We start from the raw sequence: 15,477 nt of genomic DNA on the forward strand, positions 1-15,477 counted from the left end.
TCATTGTCCGGGAGCAGAGATAATGATGGCATAAGGGGATGTGAGATCAGGAGCTTTCCTTCGAAAGATCTGGATTGTAGGTAATGCCTTTAGAAGACTTTGGACCCTGGTGGGAAGAACCTGTACTTACATTGTCCTTTGCCATTAGCCTCAGTTCCCCTTAGCGGCCCCAGATCCCACAAATCCTACTGGACTCCGCAAGCTGTGATGGGATCAGGAAACAAGGGTGTAGCTGCAAATGGGTCAGGCTTTGTGGGGTTCCGAGGTAAGTCTTGGGGTCCTACCATGGCCATAACTGCCAAAAGTGTTATTTTCAGATAGTCCTAATAATTCAAAAGGGAATTCTGCCATTTGGTCTTGTCAAGGAGGGAGCTGTTTCCAAGGGTAAGGTGAAAAGGGGACTCTGTAGTGAGAGTCCCCATCTGAGTGCCGAGTGCCGTAGGGGCTGTGGAGCCCAGGCGTGACCTCGGGGTTACACACGTGTGCCCCACATGGTGGGCTGTATGTGCTGCCGCCTGGGCTCTGGAGGCTGCAAGGCCCTCCATGCTTGGAAGAGTCTGGATCTGCTGACTTGGCAAAACAGGGTGGGGGCTGGGCCACATCTGGAGGGCGGGGAAGGAGCCCCCAGTGGCTGGGTTGTGAAGGGGCTTGCCAGTCCTGAAGCCCTGAGCTCTCCCTCCCTTCCCCCTTCTATAGCACAGTGCACTTCTCCTCACGTTAAAAGTAAACATCTGGCAGCATCTGCAGTGCTCAAAATAAACTAAGAACTAATAGAAGGTATTTGTAACCACAATGGGTCCTGGATGGGGAAGGAAGGGGCAGTTCACTGTGTAGAAGACAAAGTGGCTACTGGGGAGCCTTAACTCATTTTTTTATTGGTTGGTGATTAATCAATGCACAAGCTCCTAAAAGATGCTGTTGATGCAGTTTGCCATGGCCCTAGGGCAGCAGGGACATCACATTGACATTGTGGTGCTGGATGGTCCATGGTGTACCAAGGACTGGGTGTCAGTTGCACCTACTGCAAGTCCAGGGTCACATATCCAAGGATCTCAGAACAGGAGGAAATCTGTGGCAAAGTCACTAGGGCTACTGCAGGGAAAAGCGTCATTTTCCAGTAGTGGAGCATGCCTGGACCCCTGCATGAGAGATCAGAAGCAGATGCCAGCATGAAAGCAGATAGGATCCCTCAGTGGTCATGGTGCCCTAGGTGCTCCTAGGGACCAGAGGGAGATGGAGATAGAGAGCGAAGATGGAGCAGAAGAGGTGGCCACGTCTCAGCGTCAGCACTCTGAAGTGGGTAAATGGTGCCAGACAGGGCAGCGGTGTTGGAATAAACAGTGATAAGCACTTTGACTGCTGGATCTGATTGACAACAAGCTGGAAACAAAGCTGGGACAGGCTGGCACCATCTGACAACTGTGAAGGGGCTTACAGATGAAATTGGGCATATTTGAACAGCATCAAATCCATTCCTCGCAGCCACGCTAATGTAAGCGACAGATGGAGAACAAATTAATACCAAAAATGTCACCAACTTTCACGTTCTGGCAGGAGACATGCTTCCAACTAGGGACAGATTCACAAGCTTTTGCAATTCTGAGGACTAATATCCTTCATCACCTTCATCAAACAGTAGGAAGTGGTGCAGGGCTCACTGAGGAAGAGAGAACGGAAGAACACGGGAAGGTTTGGTTGTCTGAGTGCTCGGAAACCAGGCAGGCTGGCTGTAACTTCGGAAATGGGTTTTATGTTGAAGGTTACAAACTGGCTGCCAGCTGGCTGAATCCAGCTTGTAGACATGTTCTGTTTGGCCCACAGTGTCTTTATTTTAATTTTGCATTTGAATTAGTGGCCAAAATGTACCAATCAGAAGAATCATAAAACACTCTGATTCCCTTGAAATACTTACGCAGCTCAGGCCTAGGTTCTCCAGGTGGCCCCAGGCAGCCCCACTCCCTTCCCTCCTGGCTCCTGTAGTCATTTGTGATTTCAACTCCTGTATTAAGCTATCAAACACTATTTATGTATCAGAGAATTAATGGGGCTGACTTTCCAAAAGTCCATTTTAAATAAAGGTTATAGAATAAAATGGGAGATTTTGGCTCCACTTTAGAAAAAAAGATTGAGCTCTTCCTTTAATGTATTGAAACAACTGTCTAATTAAAACCATTTTTTATTAATCAAACATCACAACATATATGAAGATTTTTGAGAATAAGAAAAATACATATTAGTTTGTCATCCTTACGAAATTGTTGGTTCTGTGTATTCCAGTCTTTTCCGCATTCATTTTTACAAAGTTGCATTCATTTACATCCTGCTTTTTTCATTTAACACTATACTTTATACATTTTCTCGTATTGCTATATAATTCTCATTTTTTGTNGTGCCGAGTGCCGTAGGGGCTGTGGAGCCCAGGCGTGACCTCGGGGTTACACACGTGTGCCTCACATGGTGGGCTGTATGTGCTGCCGCCTGGGCTCTGGAGGCTGCGAGGCCCTCCATGCTTGGAAGAGTCTGGATCTGCTGACTTGGCAAAACAGGGTGGGGGCTGGGCCACATCTGGAGGGCGGGGAAGGAGCCCCCAGTGGCTGGGTTGTGAAGGGGCTTGCCAGTCCTGAAGCCCTGAGCTCTCCCTCCCTTCCCCCTTCTATAGCACAGTGCACTTCTCCTCACGTTAAAAGTAAACATCTGGCAGCATCTGCAGTGCTCAAAATAAACTAAGAACTAATAGAAGGTATTTGTAACCACAATGGGTCCTGGATGGGGAAGGAAGGGGCAGTTCACTGTGTAGAAGACAAAGTGGCTACTGGGGAGCCTTAACTCATTTTTTTATTGGTTGGTGATTAATCAATGCACAAGCTCCTAAAAGATGCTGTTGATGCAGTTTGCCATGGCCCTAGGGCAGCAGGGACATCACATTGACATTGTGGTGCTGGATGGTCCATGGTGTACCAAGGACTGGGTGTCAGTTGCACCTACTGCAAGTCCAGGGTCACATATCCAAGGATCTCAGAACAGGAGGAAATCTGTGGCAAAGTCACTAGGGCTACTGCAGGGAAAAGCGTCATTTTCCAGTAGTGGAGCATGCCTGGACCCCTGCATGAGAGATCAGAAGCAGATGCCAGCATGAAAGCAGATAGGATCCCTCAGTGGTCATGGTGCCCTAGGTGCTCCTAGGGACCAGAGGGAGATGGAGATAGAGAGCGAAGATGGAGCAGAAGAGGTGGCCACGTCTCAGCGTCAGCACTCTGAAGTGGGTAAATGGTGCCAGACAGGGCAGCGGTGTTGGAATAAACAGTGATAAGCACTTTGACTGCTGGATCTGATTGACAACAAGCTGGAAACAAAGCTGGGACAGGCTGGCACCATCTGACAACTGTGAAGGGGCTTACAGATGAAATTGGGCATATTTGAACAGCATCAAATCCATTCCTCGCAGCCACGCTAATGTAAGCGACAGATGGAGAACAAATTAATACCAAAAATGTCACCAACTTTCACGTTCTGGCAGGAGACATGCTTCCAACTAGGGACAGATTCACAAGCTTTTGCAATTCTGAGGACTAATATCCTTCATCACCTTCATCAAACAGTAGGAAGTGGTGCAGGGCTCACTGAGGAAGAGAGAACGGAAGAACACGGGAAGGTTTGGTTGTCTGAGTGCTCGGAAACCAGGCAGGCTGGCTGTAACTTCGGAAATGGGTTTTATGTTGAAGGTTACAAACTGGCTGCCAGCTGGCTGAATCCAGCTTGTAGACATGTTCTGTTTGGCCCACAGTGTCTTTATTTTAATTTTGCATTTGAATTAGTGGCCAAAATGTACCAATCAGAAGAATCATAAAACACTCTGATTCCCTTGAAATACTTACGCAGCTCAGGCCTAGGTTCTCCAGGTGGCCCCAGGCAGCCCCACTCCCTTCCCTCCTGGCTCCTGTAGTCATTTGTGATTTCAACTCCTGTATTAAGCTATCAAACACTATTTATGTATCAGAGAATTAATGGGGCTGACTTTCCAAAAGTCCATTTTAAATAAAGGTTATAGAATAAAATGGGAGATTTTGGCTCCACTTTAGAAAAAAAGATTGAGCTCTTCCTTTAATGTATTGAAACAACTGTCTAATTAAAACCATTTTTTTATTAATCAAACATCACAACATATATGAAGAAAAAAAAGATTGAGCTCTTCCTTTAATGTATTGAAACAACTGTCTAATTAAAACCATTTTTTATTAATCAAACATCACAACATATATGAAGATTTTTGAGAATAAGAAAAATACATATTAGTTTGTCATCCTTACGAAATTGTTGGTTCTGTGTATTCCAGTCTTTTCCGCATTCATTTTTACAAAGTTGCATTCATTTACATCCTGCTTTTTTCATTTAACACTATGGGATCCGAACCCGGGGCCTTGGTGTTATCAGCACCGCACTCTCCCGAGTGAGCCACGGGCCAGCCCCCAAGATTTTTGAGAATAAGAAAAATACATATTAGTTTGTCATCCTTACAAAATTGTTGGTTCTGTGTATTCCAGTCTTTTCCGCTTCATTTTTACAAAGTTGCATTCATTTACATCCTGCTCTTTTCATTTAACACTATACTTTATACATTTTCTCGTATTGCTATATAATTCTCATTTTTTGTCATTCTAAATAATGTTGCAAGGAACATTTGTGTACATTTGAATTTTTTTTTTTTTTTTTTTTAATAGATGGCTGGTAAGGGGATCTCAACCCTTAGCTTGGTGTTGTTAGCACCACGTTCAGCCAGTGAGCGAACTGGCCATCCCTATATAAGATCCGAACCCGCGGCCTTGGTGTTATCAGCACTGCACTCTACCGAGTGAGCCACGGGCTGGCCCTACATTTGAATTTTTTTATATTTTGAATTATTTGCCCAGAATATATTTTCAGAAGCAGCATGAATGGGCTATATAGACTTGAGCATTAAAGAGTTAACTTGTGAGTTTCAAACCCAAAAGTACCCTGTAGAAATCTCTTCATCTCAGCAAAGTTTTGGAGAGGCTATAGGAAAAAAAAGGTCATTTCAACATATGTGATAGGATTGTGGGTAATTAAAAAAAATTTTTCAGCATGTGAAGTCCATTCCGGGAATAGCACTATCTTGAGACCAAGTCAAATAGTACTAAATGTGCTAAGCAGAGGTCTATGTTTAAAGAAGAAACTCATTTGCTCTTAATAACTGCAAAGTACTGCATAGCTCAACGATGGAGTCAGAAGACTTCACACAGCATCAAAGCCTGCTTCAAAAAGATACGGAGGCCAAGATACAAGACAAACTGTCTTTCTCCATTAAAGATCTCTGTGCCCTAAGTATAATAGGCATTTCTTAGAACAATCACTGCCTTTAAAAATTTTTATTAATGGAAAAAAAATGACTAAACAAGAACAGGGCATTTAAAGGTAATCTAGATCCTGTATATAACCTAAAGTGATGTAAACAAGGTGATAAGTCATAAAATGAAATGTGATACCGATAACCCCACTATTATCTTCTGTACAAGCTCAGATGAATTACAGTGCCTTAAATCTCCAAGCAATGGGAAGCAAAGCATACTGTATATTTTGTTTTTATTTTGCCTCCCCCCAGCGTGCCCTCTGCGCCACCACCACTGCCAATAAATAAGAAGATTGATATTCTGGAAGGGCAGGACAAAACGAGAGCCCTTTCTTGAGGTCAACTCCTGTGCTAAAGAACTGAAGGCACTGGAGGGGTCTCTGGGAAGTGGCCCACAAGTTTTGTGTCGATACCAGGCAAGTCGACAGAAGCTCTAAAGGCAGGATTATGGAGCACTTGAGCAAACTCCACCTCCTGTGGAAAGGCAGCCTGTCTTTGGTAAGGAGGAATCGTGCCTCCCTAATCTACTAGAGCCCTTTGAAGGGTCGAATAAGTGTATGGATAAGGGGGAAAACAGAAGACACAATCTATTTACACTTTCAAGAATCCTCTGAAAGTCTCCACACCAAAGCCTGTTGAAGAAGTCGAGTCACCATGGGAATGGAGAGAATGTCTGGTGACAAATAGGGAAATGGCTTAGAGATAAGAAACAAAGAGTAGGATAAATACGCCTTTCTCTCTCGGTGGAAAAGTGTTAACAGTGGGGCTCCTGTGGGAGAACTGATGCTCCTGGGGGGACCAGGTTGGCCGGCCCTTAGTGATTTGAGATGTGACCATCAAGGCCTTTTGCCCTCACAAACCACATGTGAAAATAAGCCTTATTGCTGTATAGTCACATGTCACATATTGCCTTGTTGAATTTGTCTTTCTCTGTGACATCTCCAGTGACACTGTGAGCTCCTGAAGGGCAGGACATGTCTTATATTTTGGTATTCATTATGGCGACTAGCATCCAAGAAATATTTTGTGGCTTGATCACTTGAGAGAGGAGTGAGTGCACACTGAAATCCTCCAGCTTGCCTATGACCCTGAGCTCTTTGACGCCAGGAACACTAACCAGGAAAGGGCTGTAAGCTGCCGGAAGGTGCACTTGAGAGAGGAGTGAGTGCACACTGAAATCCTCCAGCTTGCCTATGACCCTGAGCTCTTCGACACCAGGAACACTAACCAGGAAAGGGCTGTAAGCTGCCGGAAGGTGCAGGAGGCCCACGAGATGTTCACCATGGGTAAAGGCGGGTGGAGGAAAGCACGAAGTGAGAAATAATTCAAATTGCACTTTGTTTTTCTTATGAACTGCGTAAAGAGAGAACATATAAACATATACATATACATCTGTTTAGAGAATAATAGTATAAGCTGCACTTTTATGGGTGACGGGTTTGAAGCTCTTAGTGACAGCCCAAAAAAGGGTTTTGGGTTTCTATAACCCAGTGTTTCTTAATCTATTTTTCATTATTATCATCCCCCCGGTACTTTTTTATATACTTTTTTCTAATTGCCACCACCTCCCATGAAATTTGAATAGCACGGATATACTGTATACCTGTTTCTGTCCTGTAGCTTTTTGGAGGGCGACAGACCATTGTAATATATAAGATTTCTCATCTCCCAAGAACCAAATTTTGTCTTCTTGGGGATGACAGCAGCTCTGTTGAGAATGCACGCTGTAGAGGACTCCCTGAAGGTTTGGGCCCAAGGTGTTACTTCATCCAAACAGAACAGCAAATAGCTGAATGTCTAAGAATGGAACTGGGAACAAGAAAGAAAAGTCTTCTCTTGCCCTCCCCTCAAGCCAAACTCACATGTGAAGTGGGCGTTGTGCTCCTGATCTCCCCACCTCCCTTCTTCACCCTGAGCTTGGTCTCAGAGGGCTGACAATTACAGACCTCACATCCAGTTCCTTGGCCCTCTGCCTCCAAGTTAGGTTTGGCCCATGCAGAGCTTGCAGGAGACTGAGGGGAGGGAGGAAGGACAGTGCAGTGAGAGCACATGTTCCTCCTGTGTGCTCATTCCTCCACCTATGTCCTTCAGTCACTTCTCTTCTTGAGGTACCACCCTACCTGGCTCATTCTGGGTCCTCCTGGGTTCTGCTAACAGCTCTCATGCCCTCCCCTGGGTAGAGAAGGCTTAAGCTCAGTTGCTACTGGCCCTGCATTACAGCACTGTCCCTTGGGGTTACCCTGTACCCCCACATCTGTAAATGTATCTTATGTTCATTGTGCTCTCTGTTTCCTTTTGGGGCCCTGAGTGATAGAGGGGGGAACTCTTGTCACTGTACCTCGAAAGAGACATTCTGGAGCTAGAATGAGGCCAGAAGAGGGCTGCAGAGAGCACCGAGGGGGGCTGGATGGGATGGGGCGGGAGATAAGGAATCAGAGTCCCAAACAAAGGAGGCAGACAGGGATCTTGAATGGAGTGGGATAGGAAAACACAGTTGTCAGGGAGTCTCTGGAGCTTGAGAGGCACTTTTAAGAAATATCGTGGCCCATCTCTTTACCTAATTGGGACTGATTTAGCACTTTCTCCATCTGAGGGTGGTAGCTTTGGCTGGGTCACAGAGAGAGAGGTGAATAGGGAAAAAAAGTCCAGCACAATGGATTTCAAAGGGGTCCTTAAAGATCATGCTCTTTGGGGACACCCTCATTCTTGTGGGATGATGCCAGAGAGGCAGACTTTGTCTCCTTAATTGACCACAGAGTTTGGGCCTAGGACTCCTTCCTAAGGCAAGTGGCAGGTGTGGATGGATCATTGATCCTGCAGGTTCAGGTGGACAGTGTGCTCCCAGGTGGAGGGGAAGAAACAGTCTTTTGGGTGCAATAGCCTAGGCTTGGATGTCAGCTCTTCACCTCTCTGGGCCATAATGCATCTCACAGAGTTGCCATGAGGACTGAATGAGAAAATGCACATAACTGCACTCAGGCTTTGCCTGTGGCCAGTAGCAGCACAGCCCCACATCCCAGCAAACTGAGTGGTCTCACATTCTGAGACCACCAAGTCTCCTTTCCCCACTCTGCCCTGGGTGCAGGGACAACCAAGTCTTACATGTCCCGGGCTCCAGAAGCCACAGAGGAATGCCAGAAGCCGTTGTCATGGATTGGGGGCTGGGTGGGCACATTATCCTGAGGCCTCCTAATCCCATTTTCTGCTTTCATGTTAATCCTTTTCCTCCTCCTGTCTGCCACACACTCAAATCCCAGGGCACTGACCCGAGAGCCACGCCCCACCTCCCCCAGTCGAGGGTAGTGCTCCCTGTTGGGGAGGAGGATGGAGGTGGGTGGGGCTAGGGTCAATCTGGCTCGTGCCTAGGTCCTCCCAGCTGACCTGGATGTTCTTCCAGGCCAGGCCACGGGTGCACATTGAGTGCTCAGCTCACTAATAACAATAACAATGACAGTATCAGCAGTATTTCCTAAGCACTTACTGTTCCCTGATGCTGGCTGAGACCTTCACGTACATAATTTCATTCAATTTCCATAATGCTTCTGTGAAGCAGATATTATCAATCTGAAATGCAGATGAGGAAATGGAGGCTCAGGGAAGTTGCCATGGCCCTGATCACTCTAAGCAAAAGGTAGAACTGTCCTGAGCTCATGGAACCTCAGGGGTAACCACTAGGCAACCCTCTCCCTCCCGAGTTGCTTTCTGCTTCCCCACTCTGGAAAGGACCCTCTATCTACCCACTGCTTCCCTCCTCTGGCACATGTCACCTGACGCTTCTGTGGGTTGAATGTATTTCTTCCATCCAATACACTGGGTATCTCTGGTGTTGCAGTGGAGTGGAAAGAACGTAGGCTTTGCAGGGAGGGAGAGGGGGATGTGGTTCTGGTTTCTGCAGGAAGGAGGACAAGGAGCACCCAGGAACTGAAAGTTCTCCAAGGAGATAGGTGGCTATGTGTAAACTGTAAATGGGGAGGACTGATTTTGCCTCAGGCTTTCACTCACTACCACTGTCTTTCTGGCACTTCCTCACCTCTCCATTCCCAGTTGCCAATGCCCTTCTCTCTACTCTGCAGGACTGAGACCAACCATTTTTCCCCCAGAAATAGGTTCTAAGGCAAGGCTCACTCACTGAGGAAGAAGCTACCATTCCATTGGCCACCTGCAGGTGAATCTTTCTAAAAAGACTGTATGCCCTTTGGGCCTGCGTTTTGATTTGTCATACACTTAAGGAGGAGTGTCCCTAACTCACATAGATCCCGCCTGCTGCAATTCTCCCCTCTGGGAGGCTGCATGTGGTACTGGACAGAGCACAGGCTTTGAGTTAGGCGGGATTTGGATGTTTATTAATCATGGGGCAGCCATGGCCAGGCTCCAGTTCCAGGTCTGTAAAATTGGAATAATTGTACCAACTGTGCTGAGTCCGGAGCCCGGCCCTCTTTAAGTGTTGTTTTCCTCTGTTCCTCTCCATGGGCCAGTGAACTGTTCATCTGGAAACCCCTCGAAGCACAGAAGGCAGTGCTTGGTTCATCTTCAGCCTTCTCTTTCCCACCTCAGACCTCGCAGAGGTTCTCATCAGTTCTGGCACCTCCTTGGGCCCAGCCTGGCGGCATGGTTCCTCCTGTCCTCAGTGCTGCATAGGTTAGATGACGGTTGGGGAATCACAGGGGGGTGGTATAAAATCTAATACTGGCTGGGTTGTGTGTCTGCAGCAGGTGTGTCCAGCTGGGGAATGAGGCCTGGAAGCTGATGGGCATGAGGTCCCCCTCAGAGGGGTGCGGGCCCAGGGTGGTGAGCACAGGCAGGATTTGGCTGTGGTGAGTCATGGTGTGAGGCTCTGACTCTCCCCTCTGCCCATCGTCACAAGCCTGGACACCAGAGGTAAGATGCAGGGTGTGTACGTTGGGGATGGTGGTGGGGAGCTGCCAACCTTGGGGGGCGGAGTGGTGGCCAAGATGAAGGCCCTAGAGCTAACATTGGCTCCTCAATCACTTAGGACAATAGGGACTTCACCAACGTGAGTCATGGTGTGAGGCTCTGACTCTCCCCTCTGCCCATCGTCACAAGCCTGGACACCAGGGGTAAGATGCAGGGTGTGTACGTTGGGGATGGTGGTAGGGAGCTGCCAACCTTGGGGGGTGGAGTGGTGGCCAAGATGAAGGCCCTAGAGCTAACATTGGCTCCTCAATCACTTAGGACAATAGGGACGTCTCCTACATGTTAAACTTCACCAACCATGTCGTTGTGGAGAAACTGGGTTCTGATTTAAAATTGATTACTTTTTTCAAAGCCCTCAAATGTTTGTGCCCTTTGAGAATAGAAGGAGGATGGTATACAGGAGAGAGAATGTGGGATTTCTTCTCAGAAGACCCACATCGCCGTGGAAACTCTCTCTGGCCTCTGTGTGATCTTAGATGCTCAGCATATATTTTTTTGCCCTGGGCTTCCATATCGCCCTGCTCAACACTCTCTCCTAAAATCCAGAGAGGTGATGGCTGGTATTTCCGTAGACCCTCCTTTGTCCTCACCCTCCTTATGTTACTTATTCAGAGAAAGGCTCTGAAAAAGAAAAGTGCCCATGACCTTGTGGGGGGCAGTGGTGATGATGGCCAAGTCCAGTCCTGTGCAGAGGCAAAGCTGACCCTTCTGGATGCCGCTCAGGGTCCCCTGATGACTCCTTCCTGAACTATTTCTCCACCAGTTAATCGAGGCAGCTGACATCCAGCCATGAGGACATCACTCCTTTGCTTAAGGCTACATATATAACAAGGCTTAGGGGAAAAGGGAATCTCCACACATGGATGTGGAGGGCCAAGGGGGGAGGTGGGCACCATGGGAGCAGGGCCTGGAAACACATTTTGGTGACTTCAGTGTTTGCCACTGAGGTTTCCCTCACACACACACACACCCCCAACCATATACCAAAGACTTAAGTGAGGACCAGTAAGTCACTGTCCAAGAAACTGTGGCTTGGGAAGAGTTTTTGCTGTGAAACATCATTTTATTAACTGATTGATTTCTTTTTCTTTCTTTCTTTCTTTTTTTTTTTTTTTTTTACAAAAATAAACAATTTAATGAATAAGTACAAAAGCTTCTGGATATACAAACTCCAGGAGGGGGGAAAGCCTGGTTTCGGCTGCTTTGTGGCTTTCACTGAAAGCAAATGAGGCAGAAAGGCCCCGGTCTCACCCCCGCTCCAGGTCCTGGCTCAAACCGCAACCTGCTCCTCCACCCTAGTCTTGGCTCATCTGGACGTGTGCTCCTCTGCCCCGACCCCTGGGCCGGCCTGGGAGTACCCCCTGTCGGGAGGCCAGAGACAGCCTCCCCAAGGACACAATCACCCACATCCCAGAGCATCCTGCAGCCAAGTCCCCTGCCTGGAGCTTAAGCTGAGAGAACACTCCATGACCGATTGTCCCCACGCAGCCCACTGCCTGCTGTTGTGCAGCAGCAGCAGGGCTTTGGCTACATTCTCACACTATGAACACAGTGATGAGGCTGCCCACAGAACTCCCAGTGAGGGACACAGCCCCCATTGGGAAGACTATCCTGAGCCTTGCTTGCAGCCCAGAGGGTTGGAGAGGCAGTCAGCCCCCCATGATTCCTGGCCTGGGAGCCAGCAGTCCCACATCTAGGCTGGTAAACTCACATTTTAACATTTTGCATTATTGCACGTTTGTCCTGGTCACGTCGGTCTGTCTGGGATGTCAGCCTCATCTGTAGGAGTTCCCAGGTGACACGCATTGCTGCTAGTGCTAGTCACTCCCTCCACAGGCAAGCCCAGCTGGCGAGGGTGCTCAGCTGAGCCCTCAGGTAGGTAAGCCAGAGGCCCTCACATATGTGGTCTTGCTGGGATCAGAAACCACTTGGCTCCATCCAGTCTTGAAGAAGACCAGCCGCCGACCTGAGGGCAGAGGTGAGAGGTAACAGGACTGGATGCTTTCTCTCCCTGGAGGCAAGGCCACTCTCCCTAATGCTATTGCCTTGAGGACATACATACTTCTCTCTCATCTCAGCCTCCCTTCTGGCTTCTGCTGGGGGCCTGCTACTTGTGAACCCCTCCTACAGAGAAGTCCAGCCGCCTCCCCCAAATGCCCTCTTGCACTGGCTCACCTGTCCAGGTGGTCTGGTTGGTGACCACAAAGGCCTGGCACTGGGCATGGCTCTCACAGACATCCATGGCCTCAGCCAGGTTGAACACAGAAAGGAGGCAGCTGCCATGGTGGTAGGATGGCCAGCAGCGGTAATCCTCCTGGGGGATGGTGCTGTCTGGGATGCGCTGGTACTCTGTGGGTGGGGGATGGAGCAAAGTAAGAACTCGGTGTGCTGAGGGGTGAGGGCTGGGGCCACTTTATGAAAGGGGCTGTGAGATTCAGTTCCTGGATGAAAGCTGAAATCCAGCCCAGTCTTCCTAGCATGGAGATGAAGGCAGCCACTGGTGTTGGGACTGGGCTGATCACTCAATAAAGGCAAAGTGCTGACTTGGTTTTTGGGAGATACGCATTTACCAAATCTAAGGGCAGGCAGCTGGTTAAGGCAGCACAAGATGGCGGGCACATGCATGGGACAGATACACACACACAGCCACCAGCTGTCCAGGCTGGCTGCTGAGGTCAGGACATTTTAGACTTTTAGCCCCAGCTTCTCAAACTTTAATGTGCACGTGAATCACCAGGGAATCTGGTTAAAATGCAGATTCTGACTCAGTAGGTCTGGGGTGAGATCTGAGAATCTGCATTTCTAGCTAGCTTCCAGTGCTGCTGGTCTGCAGACCACACTTTGAGTAGCAAGGGTTCGGAGCATTGCTCAGTGACCCCTTCTCCCAGCCTTGGGGAGAGAGGTTAGGGAAGCTGTTCAGGTAGGCCTGGGGGGCAGTTAGGGAGTTTAGAAGTTAAGAGGCATGTAAGTAAACACAGTACACCAAAAATCCATGGCTAGAGTATTTGGGGAGGGGGCTGGAGGGAGAATCTGACATCTCCCCATTATACAGAAAGAGCCGCAGAGGATCTGAAAATGCCTCACAATCAGGGAGCGCTCAGTGGCAGGCCTCTTGTTCTCCCCAGTCTTTTCCACCTCCTGTGAAGCCCCAGCTCTGGACTGACAATGCAGAAGCCCTGGGCCTCTGGCCACCCCGCCCTCCTGCCTCCTCCTCCTCCCAGGGACTAGACCAAAGTCCAGGGCTGGCTGTGATTTATAGCCCCATAAACGGCGTCCTCAGGGACAGAGCCAGCCATTGTTCACCTCGTTAAACTTTATTTACAGGGCTAACGAGGGCTCCCCCACCCCTAACACTGGCCAGGGATCCTTGAATATGGAGGCTGCTCACCCCTCACAGGGACAGAGCCAGCCATTGTTCACCTCGTTAAACTTTATTTACAGGGCTAACGAGGGCTCTCCCACCCCTAACACTGGCCAGGGATCCTTGAATATGGAGGCTGCTCACCCCTCACCCCTCTGCCAACCACAGCTAAAGCCCAGTGGAGGGACCACAGCTGGTAACCAGTAGCCAGAATTCTCCCCCTGACCTGGGGCTTCTTGGCTGGTGTCAGTGTGGAGCCCCCTCTACCTCCAGCAACCCATCTAGCCCTGGGAAGGCAGAGGAAGGAAAGAGAAGCAAACATGCATTGTGTTCCCGCTGTGAAATAGGAAATGTGCTAATTGCTTTCACACACCTCACCAGGTGTCTAATCCCCACAAGAATTTTGTGAGGTAGGTAATATTGAACCCGATTCACAGATAAGGAAAGCGAGGCTCAAGGGGTAACTTGGTCAAAGTCACAGAGCCAGTACATGGTGGGGCTTGGAGCCATCCGGAGAAGGGGTACAGTACCCACCCCCTTGTTCAAAGCAGAATTACAGTTGTTCTAGCTCAGAGACCTCAAAATGATGGCTAAACAGTAGTCTCTGCATCACTCCAAGTGAGTCCTTGGAGTGGCCTTTGGAGACGGGGTCCCCGGAGGAAGGGTGAGCCACTTAGCCCAGTTAGGGGGGATCACTCACTGTCCCACCTGTTTCCCACCTCTCCACCAGTCCCTGGATCCCCGCTGGGCCACTCACCGGTGCTACTGCTGGTTGTGGAGTTCTGTAGATACTGCCCGCTCCGGTACAGGTGCAGCACCTTCTCCAGCTGGGTCAGGGTCTCATCTACCCCCCAGATGAGCTCTCCTGCAGAGACCAGTGTGCTGTGGCAGGGTGCCTGCGCTCCCACTCCTTCCCGCATTAGGCAGCCAGCTGCCTCCCCTTCTGGAGCCTGGCCCAGATTACTGGTGCGCTGGGAGGGGCTTTGCCACAGAATACCACCTTGTGAAATGATGGTTTCTGGACCCCGTGCTGCCCTGGGTCATTCTTGCCCCCAGTCCTGCTGGGAGAGGGGCAGGTGGTAGGAAGCAAATGGACCCTGGAATGCTCACCTGTGGCGTTGACAATGCTGTCCAGCAGAGGCCGTAGTGAGGGCGGGGCACTGTGGGGCAGGAGGTATGTGAAGAAAAACCTGTGGCAGAAACAAGGGAGTCAGGGGTACAGGCTTTGGGGACACATTCTTCCTCTACCCCAATGTGGGACAGAACCCTGATCCGGCCAGGGAGCCTGATCCCTCAAGCCTAGCTACCAGGCATATCCCCGGGGTGTAGCACAGAGTCTACTCAGACTCTGGAATGGGTCTGAGCACATGCTAAGACTACAAGCAACTTCACACCGTGCTTCTGAGGTCTGTTTTCCTCTGCGCCCCTGGGACTTCCCACATTATCTCCTGACTAACCTGCAGTGTCAGAGCAGCCCCATGGCTGGGCCTGATGAGGGGCTTCCCAGAGGTCTAAGGCCAGGGTGCGAAGGGGAAATGTCAGTCCCATCAGCCCTAGACTCTGAGTCTGACACTATTTTAAGAAGCCTCCAGCTTCCAACCCCAACCCAGATTCTCCTTGGAGCTGTCTATTTTTAGCCTCACCATCAGGGGCCCAAATGTTCCCTCTTGACGGGTGGCAGCCTTTCCCTGCCCCCACGACTCCACTGGTCAAGGCTGTGTCTCTCTGCCTCGCTGGCCTCCTGGCCCCATCCTGGCTCTCTCCCTGCCCTGGCCTCTCAGGCCCTCTCTCTCTGGTTGGAATTTCTGAGCGGGGG

The 15,477-nt window shown here is 49.3% G+C and overlaps 1 protein-coding gene across 1 annotated transcript in view; it reads right to left on the minus strand.

The window, feature by feature from the left end:
• Nucleotides 1-11,342: 11,342 nt before the first annotated feature.
• PKDCC (protein kinase domain containing, cytoplasmic) overlaps nt 11,343-15,477 on the minus strand; it is a gene marked incomplete at its 5' end in the record, with an annotated part of 11,029 nt that continues 6,894 nt past the window's right edge. The window contains 4 exons of the mRNA XM_008569563.1: nt 11,343-12,266; nt 12,476-12,649; nt 14,419-14,526; nt 14,772-14,851. Coding sequence (XP_008567785.1) covers nt 12,172-12,266; nt 12,476-12,649; nt 14,419-14,526; nt 14,772-14,851 — 457 coding nt within the window. The remainder of the gene's footprint in view (nt 12,267-12,475; nt 12,650-14,418; nt 14,527-14,771; nt 14,852-15,477) is intronic.

This window comes from Galeopterus variegatus, unplaced genomic scaffold (assembly GCF_000696425.1).
Source record: "Galeopterus variegatus unplaced genomic scaffold, G_variegatus-3.0.2 Scaffold511, whole genome shotgun sequence".
NCBI lineage: Eukaryota > Metazoa > Chordata > Mammalia > Dermoptera > Cynocephalidae > Galeopterus > Galeopterus variegatus.